Consider the following 18,894-nt stretch of genomic DNA (forward strand, 5'->3'; position numbering starts at 1 on the left):
ATTGATGCGTTTAAGCGTCGGCTTGTTTCAGTTTCCCGACGCTTAAAAGCGTCGGCAAATATAGGCCGACACTTCCTTAGGCGGCTTGCCTTGGACTCTGCCAATGCTAATTAGTCGCGTTGGCCCAAGGTAGGGCCTTTGCTGATGCTTTATAGGCTATAGCGTTGGTGTCGGCCCGCTGTGCTGTGCCGTGCCCGTTTCCTTATTACCGACATTTTAAAGCGCCGGCAAAGGCGTGCCAGGTTGCTTACTGCCGACGCTTAAAAGTGTCAACAATAGTGATTATTTTTTTAAATTTTTTTTTATAAAAGCAATTTTTAAACCTGTATACATTACTTTCCAACACAACAAATACACAACTTAAATCACCTATATAACAAAAGTCACGTCACAAACAAGAACTTTTCATTCAAAATATTCATATTATCATATTTGATTATATTGTACTTGAAAAATATTAAAAACATATATACCAAAATTCTAAATAAACAATCTACAATATATCAGGGGTCGATGACATTATCATCTCTACGAGTAGATGAAGTATTAGCAACCTACAAGAAAAAAAACACACTTTAGAAAGTAAGAATATGAAAGTCATTATGCTTGTACAAAAATACATTATAATTAAGTAAAATATTCAAATAGATTTAGTTATTTATCGATGAACCGATGAAATCTGGTCAAGCTGATCCTGCAAAGATTATATTTTTAACTCCTGGGTCTGCTTCAACTTCGCAATTTCGGTCCTATGACTCTCCCTTATCTCATCTATATGTGTCTCATATCTCTACTTTATCTATGCTATCTCTTTCTTTGGACTACAAACCTTTGCAGTGCTACCATTTTGTCTGGCATCTTGGGTATATTGGCTTACTGCAGACAACTGAGTGGGGATAATTCTAACGCCATAACCTCTCACTCGACCATAATATGGTCTGTTCTTTTAAATTGCCGATGCTCCTTAGACGTATCGGCCAAATTTGACACGGGAGCCAAATTTACCGACGCATGTCTCTAGCATCGGCATTCAAGAGTCAGCTCAGGGACTTTTTTTTGTAGTGTAAAAAATAAGAATTAGATTGTTGCTCTTTCTCGAAGCTTCAAATTTCATCCAATGGTTATATGGAATAAAACGGTAAATTAGACTCATGCACATTCTCGAACCTTTAAATTAATGGAATGGTTACGCGGAATTGAAAGACATATTGGCTCATGTTCTTTCTCAAACCTGTAAATTTCATGCAATGGTTATGTGGAATTACATGTTACATTTGACCCATGTTCTTTCTCAAAGCCATGAGTTACTCAATGACTGGATGAATCAAATGAGATGGCGATGGATTATAACTTTTCGAAGATTATAACTTTACGACGTCCAATTGAGATGAATGTTGCATTGATTGTATGTGTATCTTATATAAAAACCAAAAAAATGCATAAATTTAACTGCACTCAATTAGCAATCAAAAGTATTTCAAGAATAATATACATTCTCTGCAGCCAATTGATTGGATAGTTGATTGTACCAGCTAAGAAATGGCATAACATGCAGTAGATGTTTCATCAACTTCCAAAACATCCCAAGTCACGTATCCTAGCGGATTACATTGTAAAATGAATAATGCATGCATGTATATTAGCATCATACTTACATCATATTCCATCACCTGCGTCTACCCCAATCTTCAACAGTTCAACCCAATCATCCCTATTCTTTAACCAAAAGAAAAAAAAGAAAAAAGAGAATTAATAAAAAACGCAGGAACCCCACGGCTTGTAACAATGAAACTATGGTATTACGAGGTCCAACGGGACTGGAGTCAAAATGCTCTCAAGCCGGAGTGGAGGCAGGGAGGGTAATTAATCGAAGGGCAGCGGCTGGACGCTGGAGATGTTGTTTATATCCGGCCGTCCAAACCCGTAGGCCCGAAGCACCTGGCCGTCGGCGAAGTTGAGGGCGCGATGCATCCCCTCGTAGCAGCTCTCCCATGTGTAGGCCGGGTTGTGGCCGGCACTGCAGGGCTGGCAACCCGTAAAGTGCGTCACGAACGGCCTCCGCTTCTTCCTCTCCGCCGGCCCCATCCCCACCTCGCGGTCCAAATACCACTCCCTTGTCCCTCCGAACCCCACGGTGTCCTTCTCCGCGTGCCTCCTCCTCAACTCCTTCTCCTTCTTCTCCAACCTTTTGTACCTCTCCGTTATATTATCCAGCCTCCCAATAATAGCCTCCCAGTAGCCATGCAAGTCGTAGCTGTTCTCCAAATAGACTTTGTTCCCCCATCTCTTGATGTCTTTAACTAAGAGGTGCACCAACGCCGATTGGTCATCGGAGTCGCCGCTATCCTTGCCACTGATCTCCGAGTGCAGTAGCTTCGTCCACTTCTTGTAGTTCGGTGTCTGTGGCCCCAGCCGAGCCCATGAGTCGAGGAAGTCAAGGCCCCACTGGGAGTTGCGAATGAGGAACACGCCGGCGTTGAGGCCGATCCAGTTCCTCTCCTCGTAGACCATGTAGGGATAGCCAGGGACGACGAGATTGTGTGCGCGGTAGCGGTCGAAAGGCGGACGGAACTCGATGTCGGTGAAGGCGGCGTCCTCGTCGATCCACCAGATCCACTCGGCCTCCGGGTGGGCCACCATGGCAGCCCGGACTAATGGGAGCTTGGCCCAGCAGCCAGGCATGGAGGGGTGGAGGAGGGCCATGTTGTAGAAGAGTTCGAAGCCGTGGATGCGGCAGTAGTCGGCTTTGTTTTTGTAGAAGCGGAGGAGGAGGTGGTCGCCGGTGGGGTTGGAGCACTGGCCGGGCTTGGAGCCTGTGACCATGAGGACGCGGTCCGGGGTGGCGGAGAACCAGGGGTGGAGGCGGAGCCACTGATGGCGCTTGGCGTCCCAATCGGAGATGGAGCGGTCGAGGGTGTAGGAGAGGTCGGGGTCGTCGTAGAAGGTGGAGTTCTGGGGGTCGCCAGGAGGGGGGTTCGGGGGGGCCTTTGGGGGATCGCGACGGCGCTTCGTGGACGAAGTACGGCGTCTGGAAAAAGATCGAGAGGAGGGCTTGGGGAGAGGAGTGGTTTCTGGTTTCGAGGAGACGGTGGGTGGGTCGTCGTCGTAGGAGGAGGAGGAGGAGGAAGAGGAGGTCTGGTTTTGGGGTGTGGGGATGGATGGTTGCTCGTCTTGGCGTTCGAGGAGGGGGGAATGGTTTTGTTGGGCGGAAAGGTGGGATATGGTGGAAGGGTGGTCGGGGAGGGGAGTTTGGGGTTGGGTGGAGGCGTGGGAGGCGAGAGGAGGGGAAGGGTTGGAGTCGGGGAAGGGGATGGGAGTGAGGGAGGAGTATAGGGCGATGTAGAGGAAGAGAGCGACGGCAGCACCGCAGCCGAAGAAGACGAGACGGTCGGCGAGGAGAGAAAGCCTTGCCGGACGGAGGAGGGATTTGGCAACCGCGTCTGCTTGCGCTCGCTGTTGAGAATCTTTGGCCATTTTCCTCGGTTGGAGAGAGAAAGAGGGGGTGACGAGAGCGGTTGAAGGGTCAAGGCAACCGTTTTTCTTCAATCTATTTTGGATTCGATGACTGGTCAACCGAATCTGTCATTCCATGAATCAATGGATAATCTACGGGGAAAAATTAGGCTGTCCTAATATAGCTAAAAAAGTTTTACATACTAAGTGTAAATTGTCAGCAACTAATTGCAAAAAATGCCCGCAATCAATTTATGTGTTTGGTTTCAATTAGCTTATCTATCTAGCAGAATTATTTTCTATTTAGATTTTAGAAATTTTCTACAACTTGAGACATTGAAAATTTGTTTTTTTTTGTAAAATTTGAGCTTTCAAACAATAGAACCAAGCTCCATGGCTTCAAGCTTTTTGGACTTTTTAATCATTTTCATTAATTTTAAAAAATGCTATAAAATACTTAAAGATATATTAAAAGTACTAAATATGACCAATTAAATATTTTCATAAATATATATTACATCTATTATCCCACTAAGTTGACATATCAACAATAATTGTCAATTAAATATACAAATACATCAAACAAACCACTAAGGTGGTAGCTCAGCGGAACGGGGTCTTACTTCTAACCAAGTGGTTCTGAGTTCGAAATGCGCGGGCGTCGATTAAATTGAGAAGACCGGATGCTCCCTACTCGGATATGGGGTTTGGAAGGGCTACTGGTCCGCTGGTAGCCTCAGTGGTGCCCGATGTGACGTACTTAAATGGAGAGTTCGTGCCGGAGCCCAAAGGGGTCATCGAGCCGAGCTCAGGGATGGAGAGGGTATGAGTAAAACCGGCTAGGATGCCCAACACACAATCATTTCTGCCCGCATCGAATACTCTCCTGGCGAGGTGGGAGCCAATGGGGGCTGCTACGCGGGGGTGGGCTTGTCCCTTCCTCCCCCCTTCCCCTTTTGCTACAACATAATAATAATAATCAAACATAAATGAAAAATACAAGAAAAATAAAATAAACTGCGTCACGTCAAAATTAGACTTAGCTTTAATTTCAATGCCCGACCTAGCCCATTTATTAAACAAGCCTATTATTCAAGCCCAGCCCGGCCTAGCCCAGCCCAGTAGACCCAAAATATTAGCCCAAGAGGGCCCAAAAGGCTTCAGGCGGGCTAAGTTGGCTGCTGGCCCGTGAAGAGGTATAGATTATAGTGAATCATCTTTAGGTTTGTCAGTAACTAGATAAAAGAGAAACTTTCCAAATTCACATGCTTATTTTTGTTATGCGGATTCTGCATTAGAAATCAATTTAATTATTGATTTTGCAACACATGGGTTTTAGATTCCAAAACTATGCACATTTAGGGATCATCCAACGATTTTGCATCTATAAATCTAATTAAGTACTATATAGAAGACAAATAAAAAGCATGTGTATGACCATTAAATAGATGTATATCAATTATTTTAAATTTGTATACCACTAGTGTTGTATTTAAATTGGAGGCAAAATCATCAAAAAAATCTATAAATATATGTTATATATATGAAACTCTATTTTTTTATTTATTAATTAAAAAAACACGTTATGCCTAGCTATAACATGAACCAACGCCTAGTCACAAAGAAAAGAAGAAAAAGCCACTTTGAAACATAGGCAACTCACTAATCCAATATTTAAAGTTTACGATATCTATCTATCTATCTATCTATCTATTCTTATGTTGGATAAATTATATACAGCAGAATAATAAATAAATAAATTTTTACTGACCTCCATCCATGTTGTTTAAGCATGAAGATGTCACACTAGAGAAAGAGAAGAGAAGAGATACCCCATGAAAGAAGAAGAAAGAGGAGACTCGGAATCTTCTTACCTATGCAGGACTTGAGTGCCTTAGGTGATGGATCCATAGGCTTATTTATAATGCTAGGTTAGGGACCCGTATCCTTATCCATAAGGTTTATCATTAATAGTTTCAATCCATCACGAAAACCACCAGATAAGATAAACTTTTCTTTATTTGATTGGATTTAATCACCATTTAAATGAGGTTTATCTTGATATGGGATAAACTTATCAAGTGGGCCACATCAGTCTCCTAAAATTAGGAGACATGCTAACATTCTCTCACTTGGCCCAAGCAACAAAAAGATGATGAAACTGTATTATGGCCATAAATTAAATTTATCCAATCATGTAACCTTTAACTTCATCAACAAATACCACTACATAAATCATAGCGGTTATATCTCATTATAAAGACATTTCCTTCCATATATTGCAATATAAGATATATCCATATCTTACCAAATGACTAAATAATAGTCCCCTAGGGTTCTTTCTTTATGTATCAAAAGATACCATACATGACAAAAGATAAACTTTATGTGCACAACCATAGTCATGTATTATTAATCAAAATTGTAAGCATTGTTCACAAAATGTGGATACAAAAATGAGAGGAAAGGATCATACATCAAATGAGCTAATAAGTCCCATATTATCCACATGATCAGTAAAAACTTTAGCCGGCCTCGCTTTAGTCATGTGATCAGCAATCATCAGCTCAGTACTGATATGTTCAATAAACACATCTCCAGATCTTACTTTATCTCTTACAACTAAATACTTTATATCTATGTACTTATTATGGCTGCCACTTTTATTATTCTTAGAGAAGGAAACTACAGCCATATTATCACAATAGTTTTTTTATTGACCTTGATATAGAATCAACGACCCTTAGTCTTGCTATGAAATTTCTTAGCCATATAGCCTATGAAGTCGCTTCATAGCATGCAACAAATTCTGCTTTCATGGTTGATGAAGCAGTTATAAACCGCTTGATGCTTCTCCAAGATATAGCTCCTCCAGCCAAGAGAAAAATATATCTATAACAACCCAGGATCTCACCCAAAATGGCTAGCCGGAAGGTATTATTTAGGTTCCTTGATCCTGTATAAGTACCCAAGATCTATCCAGCGAATAACCAATGTGAGACTAAACACATGCTCGCACGGATCCTCACATACTCTCCCCGTTCAAGTTCTAACGTCCTCGTCAGGCTAAGGGTTCAAATCCATTCAAATCTAATCACAAATACCATGATTAGCCCGTGGTCAACCCCAATGGATCCGTGCTGCAGTGTCCCCTAGTCCACATAGATTATGAGCCAGGTCCGCTCTGATACCATTTATAACAACTTAGGAGCTCACCCAAAATGGCTAGTCGGAAGGTATTATTTGGGTTTCTTGATCCTGTATAAGTACCCAAGATCTACCCAACGAATAACCAATGTGGGACCAAACACATGCCCGCACGGATCCTCACAATATCCTTAAGTAGACTTTCTTGTATTCGAACATCCAGCAAAATCTGAATCTAAATATCTGACAACCTCCAAAAAATCTGTATGTCTATAAGTGGTGGCTTTATATTGCTCAACATTATTAGAGGAGTCCCTTTTAGTCTTAAAGACCCATTTACAACCAATAGCTTTTGCTCCTTATGGCAACACAACGAGATCTCAGACTTGATTCTTAGCCATTGATTCCATCTCTTCCTTCATGGCATTATGGTATAGAGAGGAATGATCTCCTGTCATGGCTTCTGAAAACGAAATAGGATCAACTTGAAGTCCAACATCAAAATTGGATTCTTGAAGGTATACAAGGTAGTCGCTAGATATTGCTGGTCTCCTTATTTTTGAAGATTGCCTTGATTCAATAAGAGGTTCCATATGAGTTTGTTCCTCAGAGTGTGGTTGCTCTTGAATTGGTTGTTCTTCAATTATATTTGGAACTGAATTTTGAAAAACAACCATATTTCCAATTGATTCAGCATTTGGTTCACCAATTGGTTCCTTTATTTTTTCAAATGATATGGTTCGAGGACAATTACTCCCACTAAACTCATGATCCTCAAAAAATTTAGCATTTCTACCTTCAACGATTCTAGGTGTATGTGCGGCACAATAGAACTCGAATCTTTTGGAGTTTTTAACATACCTAATGAAGAAACCGCTAACTGTCTCAGGGTCTAATTTATTCATGTGTGGATTATAAATCCTCACTTCAACTGGACAATCCCATATGTGTAAATGTCCTAAACTTAGTTTCCATCTTTTCCACAACTCAAAAGGAGTTTTAGGAACAGTCTTAGATGGAACCCTATTTAGTACATATACAACGGTTTTAAAGCTTCACTCCATAGCTTGACAGGGATATTCAAATGACTAAGTATGTTCCTTACCATGTCCATCAGCGTATGATTTCTTCTTTCCGCCACACCATTTTGTTGTGCCCGGCATTGAATATTGAGTAATTATGCCCTCTTATTTAAAGAATCTAGCAAATGGCCCAGGTATCTGTCAAGATTCTTCTATAATACTCTCCACCCCTGCATGACCTAACAATTTTAATTTTCTTTTCAGTTTGTTTCTCTACCTCTGCTTTATACGTTTTGAAAGCATCAAGTGCCTCAACCTTATCATATAAAAGATAAATATACATATACCGAGTATGGTCATCAATGAATGAGATAAAATATCTTTGACCATTCAGACAAGGTGGGATAAATAGTCTACAAAGATCTGTGTGTATTATCTGAAGAGTCTCAGAACTCCTTTTGGATCCTTTAGTGGTCTTGTTAATTTGCTTTCCCTTTATGCAATCCACACAAGTACCAAAGTCGGTAAAATCAAAAGTATCTAGTATCTTTTCATTTAGTAACCTCTTTATTCTTGCTATTGAGATATGTCCTAATCGCTTATGCTATAATAACGGGGAGTTCTTCTTAATAATATTTCTCTTTATATTAATCTCATCATGCAAGTTCGAAAAATTAGTTTCATATGTAGGATCTAAATTAATTTTGAATAAACAATCCGTTAGAAAATCATCACCAACAACATCATTGTTTTTCATCAAAATAAATTTCTTATTACTGAAATTGAATTCATAACCAAAAGGCAATAGTCTAGAAACAAAAATCAAATTTCTAGAATAAGATGGAATATAAAAAACTCTTTCTAGATCCAAAATATAACCATAATGCAAAACTAATCTAAATGTTCCAACTCCTTCAATTGATGAACTCATCCCATTTTTTGAATAGATGCATCGTTCATTTGTCGTTGGTTTCCTTAGGGAGAGGAAGCCCTGCATGATTTTAGCAATGTGAATTATAGTACCAGAATCAATCCACTTTATATTATTAGGAGCATTAACAAAATTAGACTCATAATACACAAGAGATAGTAGATTACCTTTCTTCTCGATCCAATTCCTGTATTTGGCACAATCTTTCTTCACGTGTCTCTTTTTCTTACAGAAGAAGCATGCAACCTTATTGCGTTCACATTTGAAAAACACTTTAGCATTCTTTCCTTTAGAGACACCTTTTTCTTTATGAGTTTTTTCTTTTCCTTGAAGTGCTAAATTAGCAACTTCAAGAGTCTCATGCTTTAATCTCTCTTTCTTTTGAACACATATGGTCAAGAGTTCATTAATTGACCATTTTTCCTTATGTGTCTTATAAAAATTTTTTAAAAGACCATATTCCTTAGGAAGAGAGTTCAAAATAAAATGTACCAAAAATGACTTCGAAATCTCTATCTTCAAACTTTTGAGTTGAGCAGCAATGTCTCGCATCTCTATAATTTGCTCACGCACACCTTTAGAACTGTTATGCCTCATGTCTAAAAGCTTTTTTATCAGGATGCTGGCCAATGCCTTATTAAAGCTAATAAACTGCTTTTTTATCGCCTTCATGAAATCCTTTGCCTTATGGCAATCAAGAATTGAACCCCTGATGTTTTTACTGATATAAGATTTAATGAGCATCAAACTTAAGCGATTAGATTACTCCCACTGCTCATAAGAAGCCTTATCAGTTGATGAACTTAATTCCGTGGAGACGGGTGGTTCATCCACATGGAGTGCCAAATCAACGTCCATGCACCCCAAAGTCAACAAAATCTTATCTTTCTAGTCAGAATAATTATCACCACTTAATAATCGAACTCGAGATGATTCAGTACTCAAAAATGTAGTGGCAATAATTGCAAAAACCAAGAACATATTATGCTATAAAATATTTTAAAATTAAAGTAAATTCAAACCTTCTTGTGGGTAAAGGTTGCAACATGTATTGAATTCACTTACTTTATTAATAAGACTAGTAAATATCATACACTAAAATAATAAATTTTTATTATCTGTGGACATAGAAAATTCTTATTTTAGTGATGAATCCACTATCTTATTCCAATTAAGACAATAAAATAATTATTTTTCTGTGGGCATAATAATTATTTTATTAACTTAATTGCAATATTAGATACCATTTAATCTCTTAATTTTGTCTCACGACTCTGAATGTGATCCAAAATTACAAGTCATAATAATTTAAGATATTGTGGCTATTTCCAAATTATCATTTTCTTTAAAAACAGTATCAAAATAAAGCTTTAATGGGATAAATACTTTATATGAATTATCATAATTCATTTTAATTATCCCAAACAATAACTTTCTATTTTTTTAAAGAAAAATAATGTCATGAGATTGTTCATCTTTAAAATATGCAGATATGAACAATTTAAATAATCAAAACTCATCATAAATTGATTATTTATGAAATAATTCATTACAGGAATAAATATATAATTATCAGTGTACTGTTTTGCAATAAAACTTGAGTACAGGGACCAAATAAATATATTTGAGGACCTATATGTAATAAAACTTTCTTCTGGGGATCACATGCAAGTTTCTGAAGATCCTTTTGTGAAATAACGTACTGCCAGGGGTCAGTTAAATATATTTGAGGACCTTTATGTAATCCAATTTTCTTCTAGGGATCAAATATAAATTTCTGAAGCCCCTTTTTCAAAATAACTTATTATTAGGGGGTTAGCTGTAAAAAACACAGTTTAGGCCAAAACGAATTCGGATTTTCAGATTTTCGGATTTTAAGTTGAAACCCCAAAAACCCAAAACCTGTTAATCTCTTATTATTATTATTATTATTATTGGCCAAACGGATTCGGGTTTTGGGTTGGCTTGTGAAACCCGAACCCCAATTCTCCTTCATCTTATTCCCCAGCCGAAAGGAGGAAAAGAGGGAGCCAAATCGGTGATCCCTCTTCCTAAACGGCAGCGGCGGCTGCCGGAGTCCTTTGGACGGTCGCCCGCCGCCTTCTCCCCTCCCTGCTGACCGCCAGTTTCCTGGCGATCGAGGAGAGAACCAACGGATGTTCTTCATGGCTGTTGGGAAGAAGAAGACCCTCTTCACCCTTTTTTTTAATTATTAAACATGCGGGTTTAGTCCCACATTGTCCAAACAAAAGCATTTATGCATGCTTAAATAACATATCTTTTTCCTATATACCAAACAGTATGAGCCGGTGGCCGACTCTTTTCAACTTTCTTTAAAACATGGCAACGGAGTTCCCTCATGGGTGAAAATTTTTAGTCCCACATTGGTTAGCTAAAAAGGTTTACACATATTTAAAAAATATGGGTTCTTTACATACGCTAAACAACATGAGCCAAAGGTCTGGCTCTGATACCATAATATTGGATAAATTATATACAACAGAATAATAAATAAACCTCCGTCCATGCTGTTTAAGCACGAAGATGTCTCACCAAAAAAAGAGAAGAGAAGAAAGACCCCACGAAAGAGGAAGAGAGAGGAGACTCAGATCTTCTAAGCCTTAGGTGATGGATCCACATACTTATTTATAATGCAAGATTATTTATAATGCAAGATTAGGGATCCGTAGTCTTAGGAGTCGATTTTAAACATGAAATATATCATGACCCATTCTTATAAATTTTAAGTTTTCTGGGTTATTTGGTTACTGATCATTATGGCATCAGAACTCAGATTTGTTGGAGGTCACGGGTTTTTCTTGATTATCTCTTACCAAGTGACCTTAGCATGTTGGATGAGTTGCAATGATCGATGCAATTAAAAGAACTCTGTAAAAGGGGAACAAACCAATATTACAAAATTTGCTACTCTAGCTTATATATATATATATATATATATATGTAGTTATTGAGTAACACACATGTGCAAAAGCATAAATAAGAATGATGCTAGTACATTCTTTTTTAGATGTGCCAAATCTACAAATGGTGTGAACCATAACTTTCTCAGTCATAGTGAGGGAGCCTATACGTAGGGTCGTATGCATAAAGGGAGAGGAAATTGTAATTCACCTGACTCATTTATATCTGAGCACGTAAGAATGGGTGTTAATTGTATACATTGTTGATCATTTCTCTATATACTCATGTTTTTAGAATAAATTAGTTAGTCTACATTGATAAGGGACCCATTTCTCTATATACTGATTTCCATTCCTCAAAAGAAAAAAAATTAAAGAAGGCTAATTTCAGCTATGCATATTTTCTTGCTTGAGGTAGTAGTTCTATTTCCATTGGAAGCTGAAAGATACATGAGCTCATTTCGGAAAAACTGAACATGGTTACAATGGAAAAAACATAAGCACAAATCCGCAGCCAAGATGACACCACAATGTTATGAAATTTGATAGCATAGTGTGAAAATCCAGTCCATTACATCACAATCTAAAATTCCGGGGAGAAAACATGGATTTTAAATCATCAAATGGCAATACCACTCTCGCTGATCTTACATAACTCAAGAGACCTGACTTCCAAGTCGACTTGAATATTACTTATTTCTTAAGGATTTTAGTTTACAAAAGAATGGCGTCTCAAAAGCTCGTCTATATATAATCCCATTAACAACCTTCAATATCTCTCCACTTGAGGTATACGAGGCCTGCAAGATAGTGGGTGTAAGCTCCTGCAATCACAAACACATGGAATAGCTGATGACTATGACCGACGATGTCGAACCTTCCCGGCTTCCACCGCTCCGGTATTCTCGCAGCATAGATCACAACACCAAGGCCATAAAATGTACCCATTAGCAGCTCGTAGCCCGCCGAGAGGATCGCCTCGGGCCGGTGATGGAATGCAATCGATTTGTGCATTATAGGCACTAGACCTGATACTCCCATGCAGAAGAAGAGCCCAGCTCTCAGCGGCCGGAAATCAGCAGCCTGGAACTCAGGCACCAGGGAGACTGAGATGGTGGCCACCCCAAAGGTGGTGATGAAGCCCATGTAAAGGTGGCAGTAGAAGGGTTGACACACGAAAGAGTAGAAGACCAGAGGGTAGAAGGAGGTGACAATGAGGGCCGTAATGCCGATATAGTCGAGCCGCAGCATAATATAGGCCATTCGTTCAGAGTGGCATAAGATAAGGTGGCACATACTGCTGGTAAGAAGGCAGAACATGGCTCCACATAAGAAGGCAAAGAAGGGCCAGCGAGTGACTGGCTGCATGAGAAGTGGCGATATAATGCTGGTTACGTCGTTCTTCACGCTTGCCTGTGGTACGATAGGATGGCCAAGTTATTAGCCTCTGTAGAAATCCTAGTAGCAAAGACAGCATCATCCAAAACAATAGTTGTGCTTGTAGGTTTTGGAGCAAATATGAATCTTCCCAAGTTATTATCCCCCCATGCTTGCTTGTTTTGGAGCTTGTGTTCTTGCTTTCGTATTCATCATTGCTCTGTTTTGCACTGTCGAATTATTTCTCAATTTATGGCTTTTTTTGGCCAAGTACAAGAAGAAAAGCATGATTAAACTAAACGCATGAATATAAAACTGATAGATTAGTACTAGATGAAGATTTGACTAAGCATGCCACCTTGCTCTGTTTTTATTTCTGTTTAATTATTATCAAATACATCTTTTTAGCAATTTATAATAGACTAGGCATCATTAACGACGGGTAATGGTGATAAGAGGAAGTACCAGAACACATGGATCGGTGTGGTTGCCAGCATGGGAGAATCTCTTGGGCAGACAGTTGACAAGAAGCTCAGGAACATGCCAACTTCCTAAAGCTGGCGTAGTAGTCTCTAATTCACCTGCTGGAAGTGGAGAAGAAAGGCAATCAATGACGCCAGACTGCACGATCGAAGAGTTGGTTTCCGTCAGTTGACCCGATTGTTGCATGGACGGGACCGTCGCATCTCTTGGTATCATCATTGCAGTGAATACAGTCAGAAAAAGAAAGAAAAGGAATCCAATCAAATGCCTGGAACATGCAAAAGTATGGCAAGTATGAGATCAACAGGATGTGAAGTTTTTACCAGCCAAAAATATTGATTCCATTCTTATCTATCATACAATCAAACATAGAATGAAAGAACAATCAGAGAGCAAGGCTGATCTGAAACCATGAAACTTACGTCCAAACATTTAGAGTCTCGTTGTGAATGGAGAAGATGCTGAGGATGGTCTCCTTCAGAGGCCATTCGCATCGATAGCAACGCAAGATGAATTCATTGTCCTTCAGATAATCCGGCAGAGAATCAAAATCCACCAGCTCACACTTGACTTCTTTGGATACTTTCATCTGATTTCCGCCTTCCTTCAACTCCATTCCGTTGCTTGCAACAGATCTCTCAATAGAGCTGGTTTTCTCAAATGCCTCCGCAGAAACCGCCATGGAATCCTCGAAACTCATATTATCTGGAACACCAACACACATAAGGTGAAATCAATTTCAGATAACAGATCAAAGCCAAAAGCTTGGAGAACCAGCTGGCAAAAGGATCCAAGGAACCAAACCTTCAGCTTGGCTATTAATTTATCCCACCAACAAATAATTGCTCAGCCCCTCACGACAATTCTCCAAATGCCCAACAATCGAGAAACCGAACCAATGGTGGTAAATAAATCAAAACTAGTTTGTTCCAGCTGAGAAGGAGAAAGAAGGAAGCTTTCTCCTTCCCTTTCTCTGTCCCTCTCTTGCACTGCTCTGTTTTGGTGGGAAATTTATAGCTGCTGAGAGAAGAGAGAGGGACACGAGGGAAAGGAATTGGAATCCCCGGCGTTATATTCCGCTTTGATCCTTGAAATTAGATGCGAAGATTCCATAGGGTTTCTCCAGGATGGAGAAACTTACGTGGTTGGTTGGCTTTTGTAAAAGAGGGCCCTCCAGGAAATAATTAGTGGATCAGGTCATCAGCTCAGCAGTAGATCAGTCCAACCAAAAAGCAATACCAAGCTTTTTTTGCTGTTTTTTATTCTCCTCTTTCTTTTTTGTTTATGTTTATCCGTGCTGCTTTTTGATTGGATTGATCGATTGGTACGCCTAGTCCAATTAATAATTTCTCGGTAGCAACACATTCTAACATAATAGAATTTGTATCTTTCACGTAAAAGAATGACTTACTTTTCTTTGTGCAAATCTATTGTTGGATCTCACTTCAGGTTATTCATAGGTGAATGAATGAAAAAAATCAAAATTCTTTGAGATCTGTACAAGATTGGTTCAACGCCGATGTCTTGAAAGAATAATTATTCTTTTGCGTGAAACATACAACCTGGACATTGTAGCAATAACCAAGGCGTGCATAAAATGATTAGCCTTGGTGGTAATGTCCGAGTGGATGAGAAGCCTTGAGGTTACCCCCTGTGGTTTGAAAACTATGAAATGGTCTTTTGCGTTGGCGGAGGCCAGAAGTAGCCTACAGTCCATGACCTGCAGGCTTCTTTCCATTGATTTGGAAAGTCAAAGGATTTGAATGTGAAGTATCCGGGAGACTTTTGACGGTCAATGTAATTTAAAATGGGAGAGCTTGGAGGCTCCTTATAATTTTTCACTGAACTTGATTCCGTAGTTACGATGGGCTACGCGTTAGTCAAGTACCAATGGGATTTTAAGGACATTTTTTGGAACATATGGAAAATGTTATGTTGTAAGTTTCAAGGTGGAAGAGGGACTGAGTAGAAATGATCAATTAATGGTGTGTGTGTATATATAGGACCATTGAGTACTGTATATAGAAGTACAAATGGGTTGGGTCGGATCATGAGTGACCCCGACCCAATCCAATTTTTTTTTTTATATTCTAATTTTAGATCCAGATCTGATCCGATAGAAGATCGGATCAGGTCCACCGCTACATTTTTTGACCCAATGGGTCAATTGAGTCAGGTTAAATTCATGTATAACTCAGATCCAACTTAAAAAATTCGGGTCTGGGTCAGGTTTAATTCAGGTCCACCCATCCATGACTTCAGAACTTGTGTTTGCATCCCCACAGGCTCAAATAATATTATAGATTTGGTCGGATAGGGTCGGGTCATAGGATTGAAAACTCAAATTTACCTAAATTTCAAATAGGTCGGGTCAGGTCGGGTCTGAATTCAGTAAACTCAAATCTAACCCGAAAAATAGAATGGGTCCAATTTTAGAATTTGGCCCAGCCCCACGAGTCCTTCAAAATGAGTCGGGTCGGATCTAAACGGTTCGAGTCAGGTCGGATCGGATCACGGGTCAACCCAACCCATTTGTAGCTTTAATTGTACATTATATTTTGGATGCGCGTAAAACAATAGAGCTGCCTGGGGAGGTGCTGTCTTAATTACAAATTGGAGTATCCTTTCAAAAAAAAACTAGAAACAAACATGGGGAAGGTCAGAGGAAGAATTGGCAAAAAATAATTTGAAGCAAACAAGTCAACATATGTAACACCTTGTTTTGTACATATCACGATGGGACCTGAGTAGGTCATTACTGTAATTTGAGTATGATCCATTACTAGTGTTGATAAAGAGGCAAGTACAAAGTATCAAAATAAAGAATTAATCAAATGGAAGCATCAAATTATGATTTGCGCATGCGAAGCATGCATGGTGGCAGTCAAGGTAGATCAGGTCCATGAGGTGTTCGATAAAACTATACATATGGAAGGTTAGAGAATGATTTCATATAAGTCAAATGATTCCCTTATAATTTAGATCTTTTGGGATTTTTTTGATGCACAATTGGATAGCATCCATGAGCAAAATTTTGGAGGTCATATATATGCCCAAAGTTCCAAATTGTAAAGCGTATAAGAGAAGTCCAAGAATTCTTCAAAAGCAAGATGATGAGAAACTGAAAAGCACGTTATAGAAAAATGAAACTATAATTTTGTAAAACAAGTTTGAGATGGAATGGTGTATGAAATTAATATTTCTTGGTTTGCAACCAAATATCCTGTTTCCTTATTCTCTTCTTTTCACAATTGTTTAAAAGGAGATCGAGTTTTCACTTATTGTTCGAGAACTGCACCAACATTGTCCTGTCTCAGCTAGGGCTACAAATGGGTCGGGTCGGGTCCTAGGTGACCCCGATCCGACTCGGTTTCATGTTCGGGTTCTAATTTTAGACCCAGACCCGATCCGGTTGAAAAATGGGTCGGGTCAGGTCAAGTCCATGCCTACCCCGACGGGTCATTTGGGTCGGGTCTGGGTCCGGGTCCGGGTCCGGGTCTGTGTATCTTGTGAGATATTGGAAGTCCCAAGCTAGAAAATTCATTTATGGTATATTGGGTCTTGAGACTCACAATATATGATTTATCCTGATGGGAGCACTGACTTGACCGTGATTATGCCATCTAGTCGAGTAGATCCACTTGAAAGTTAGCTCATTCTCAACAGAAGTGGTGTCCCAAAGCGATTCTTCTAGCGCAATTGATAGGTTTAACTGCTGAGATTATTTTTGTCTCAAGAAAAAACATTGAAGAAATTTGACCTGACTCAAAGCTGGATTATGTCAGGACTATTCTACCCATTACGCAGAATGTCTGATCACTAAATTTTTTGGATTACCCTTAGGAAGCAATTGGTATGATGTGGTCGTCCCAAGGCCAAGAATGATGAAGATGGAGATGATGAGTTTATCATGTTTGGTTGCACCACGATGATCCTATATGGCGGTGATGATCTCAAATCACCCTCATTCCTCAAATCATGACTGCCCAACTTGATAATGGAATACCCATCCTTGAAGTCAGGTATCTCAGATCATCCTAGAGCGGTGCTCTTCGGCTGAAATTTGGAAACAAAAATACTCAATCTAGCCAAAAAAAGAGTATTATATTTATATGCTATTTATAATATCAATATTATATTATATTGATATTACAAATATTGTATTTATGATTTATATTATATTATAATATATTATTAATCATGTTATTGCCATAATATTTGTTAAAATACTTGCAAAAGAAGAAAAAACAAGAGAAAGAGAGAAAGAGAGAAGTAATTTTAGTTCTCTGTTTTTTATGTTTGATACTTCTCAGGGGTTATACATACTCGTATACGGACTCTATATAAGAAAAGTAATACAATACAAGTTGTTACATGATTTCTAAAATTACTCTAACAAGATCATGCTAACAAAGAAAAATAATATTGATCGATACAGGATCATGTTAATTAAAAAAAAATTTATAGGCTGATACAAATTGTTAAGTAATTCCTAAAATTATACTAACATCTTCCCTCAGACTCAAGATTATACTATAGGTGCCAATTTAAGTTTGGAAACTAGATCATAAATGTACCCAGAAACTAGATTAAGAGCTGAAGTAGCAGTTCAAAAGCTGGCGTGATAGACTAGGAGATGATATAGCATCTTAGAGGCTGAGGTGGTAGTAGATCAAAAGCTGATATAGCAGCACAAAGCCTGATGTGGCAAAGCACGAACTATTATAGTAGTTTAGAAGCTGATATAGCTGATTAGGAGTTGACACACTAGCTCAAAAGCTGATGTGTCAAGCTGAACAAAAGCTAACATAGCAGCTTAGAAACTGATGCGGCAAATCAGAAAGCTAATATAGCAAATTGATGTGTTTGGTAATGCTAATGTAGCTAACTAATGCGGTAGACTAATACTTCCACTGACATAGCTAACTAACATAGCAGATTGGTGTGTCTGTCGATGTACCTGATTGATGTGAAAAACTAACATGTCTGTCGATGTGATGGATTGACTTGCCTATGATGTGGCAGTGAGATCTAAGACAAATAAAAAATGACAGTTGTAGCGAGGACAAGGCTCATGAAGAAGACAACTAAAGGTCGACGATCCTCATAGACTAAGGCACCATGGAAGAGGAGCAAGAGATCTCGAATTGGATGGTGAAGGGGTCGAGCGACGGTGAGGAGAGACAACCGAAGATCTGAAGCTAGGAAAAAAAGTAGTGGAGAAGAGTTGTGGAACCATTAGAGAATAAAGAATCTTCAAATGTTAATCTACCAAAAATAGACGATACAGAGATTTACTAAGGAATATAGGATCTTCGAATGTTGATTCATTAGAAAATAGAGGATCTGCGGATTCATCGAAAAATAGAGGATATTCAGGTATTGATTTACCTAGGAATAGAGATTGATAGATCGGCAATGATGGTCATCAAAGCTTCTAAACATAAAAACGATGGCCACAACAAAGACGAAAGAGATGACGGAAGTAGATTAGGTCATAGGTGGCGCTGATACCATGTTAAAAACTTGCAGAGAAAGAAAAAAAAGGGTAAAAAATTGA

General features: G+C 39.0%; 2 protein-coding genes across 3 annotated transcripts; both read right to left on the minus strand.

Annotated features, from left to right (window-relative positions):
* Nucleotides 1-1,503: 1,503 nt before the first annotated feature.
* LOC103711342 (glycosyltransferase 6-like) lies at nucleotides 1,504-3,651 on the minus strand. The gene has a single exon (XM_026806318.2). It carries the CDS (start codon nucleotides 3,472-3,474, stop codon nucleotides 1,864-1,866), a length of 1,611 nt encoding a protein of 536 aa, XP_026662119.2. The 5' UTR covers nucleotides 3,475-3,651; the 3' UTR covers nucleotides 1,504-1,863.
* An 8,343-nt stretch (nucleotides 3,652-11,994) lies between these two features.
* Nucleotides 11,995-14,298, minus strand: LOC120106560 (heptahelical transmembrane protein 4-like). Of its 2 annotated transcripts, XM_039119527.1 has the most exons (4): nucleotides 14,139-14,298; nucleotides 13,757-14,039; nucleotides 13,317-13,602; nucleotides 11,995-12,887 (listed from the first exon to the last, which is right to left on the minus strand). In XM_039119527.1, the coding sequence occupies exons 2-4, from the start codon at nucleotides 14,032-14,034 to the stop codon at nucleotides 12,234-12,236; spliced, it is 1,218 nt and encodes a 405-aa protein (XP_038975455.1). In that variant the 5' UTR covers nucleotides 14,035-14,039; nucleotides 14,139-14,298; the 3' UTR covers nucleotides 11,995-12,233. The 2 variants fall into 2 exon arrangements, with proteins under 2 accessions (XP_038975455.1, XP_038975454.1); XM_039119526.1 differs by lacking the exon at nucleotides 14,139-14,298 and having other exon boundaries at nucleotides 13,757-14,113.
* Nucleotides 14,299-18,894: the final 4,596 nt, after the last annotated feature.

This window comes from Phoenix dactylifera, unplaced genomic scaffold (genome assembly GCF_009389715.1).
Source record: "Phoenix dactylifera cultivar Barhee BC4 unplaced genomic scaffold, palm_55x_up_171113_PBpolish2nd_filt_p 000566F, whole genome shotgun sequence".
NCBI lineage: Eukaryota > Viridiplantae > Streptophyta > Magnoliopsida > Arecales > Arecaceae > Phoenix > Phoenix dactylifera.

Bases quoted from the DNA above. Each gene is read 5' to 3' on its own strand.
- LOC120106560 (XM_039119526.1), bottom strand. From the start codon at position 14,058: ATGTGTGTTGGTGTTCCAGATAATATGAGTTTCGAGGATTCCATGGCG. The intron at 13,603-13,756 runs GTAAGTTTCATG...TGCATGTTCCAG, and splicing joins GAGACTCTAAATGTTTGGAC to GCATTTGATTGGATTCCTTT. The intron at 12,888-13,316 runs GTACTTCCTCTT...ATCGTACCACAG, and splicing joins ACACCGATCCATGTGTTCTG to GCAAGCGTGAAGAACGACGT.
- LOC103711342 (XM_026806318.2), bottom strand. From the start codon at position 3,474: ATGGCCAAAGATTCTCAACAGCGAGCGCAAGCAGACGCGGTTGCCAAA.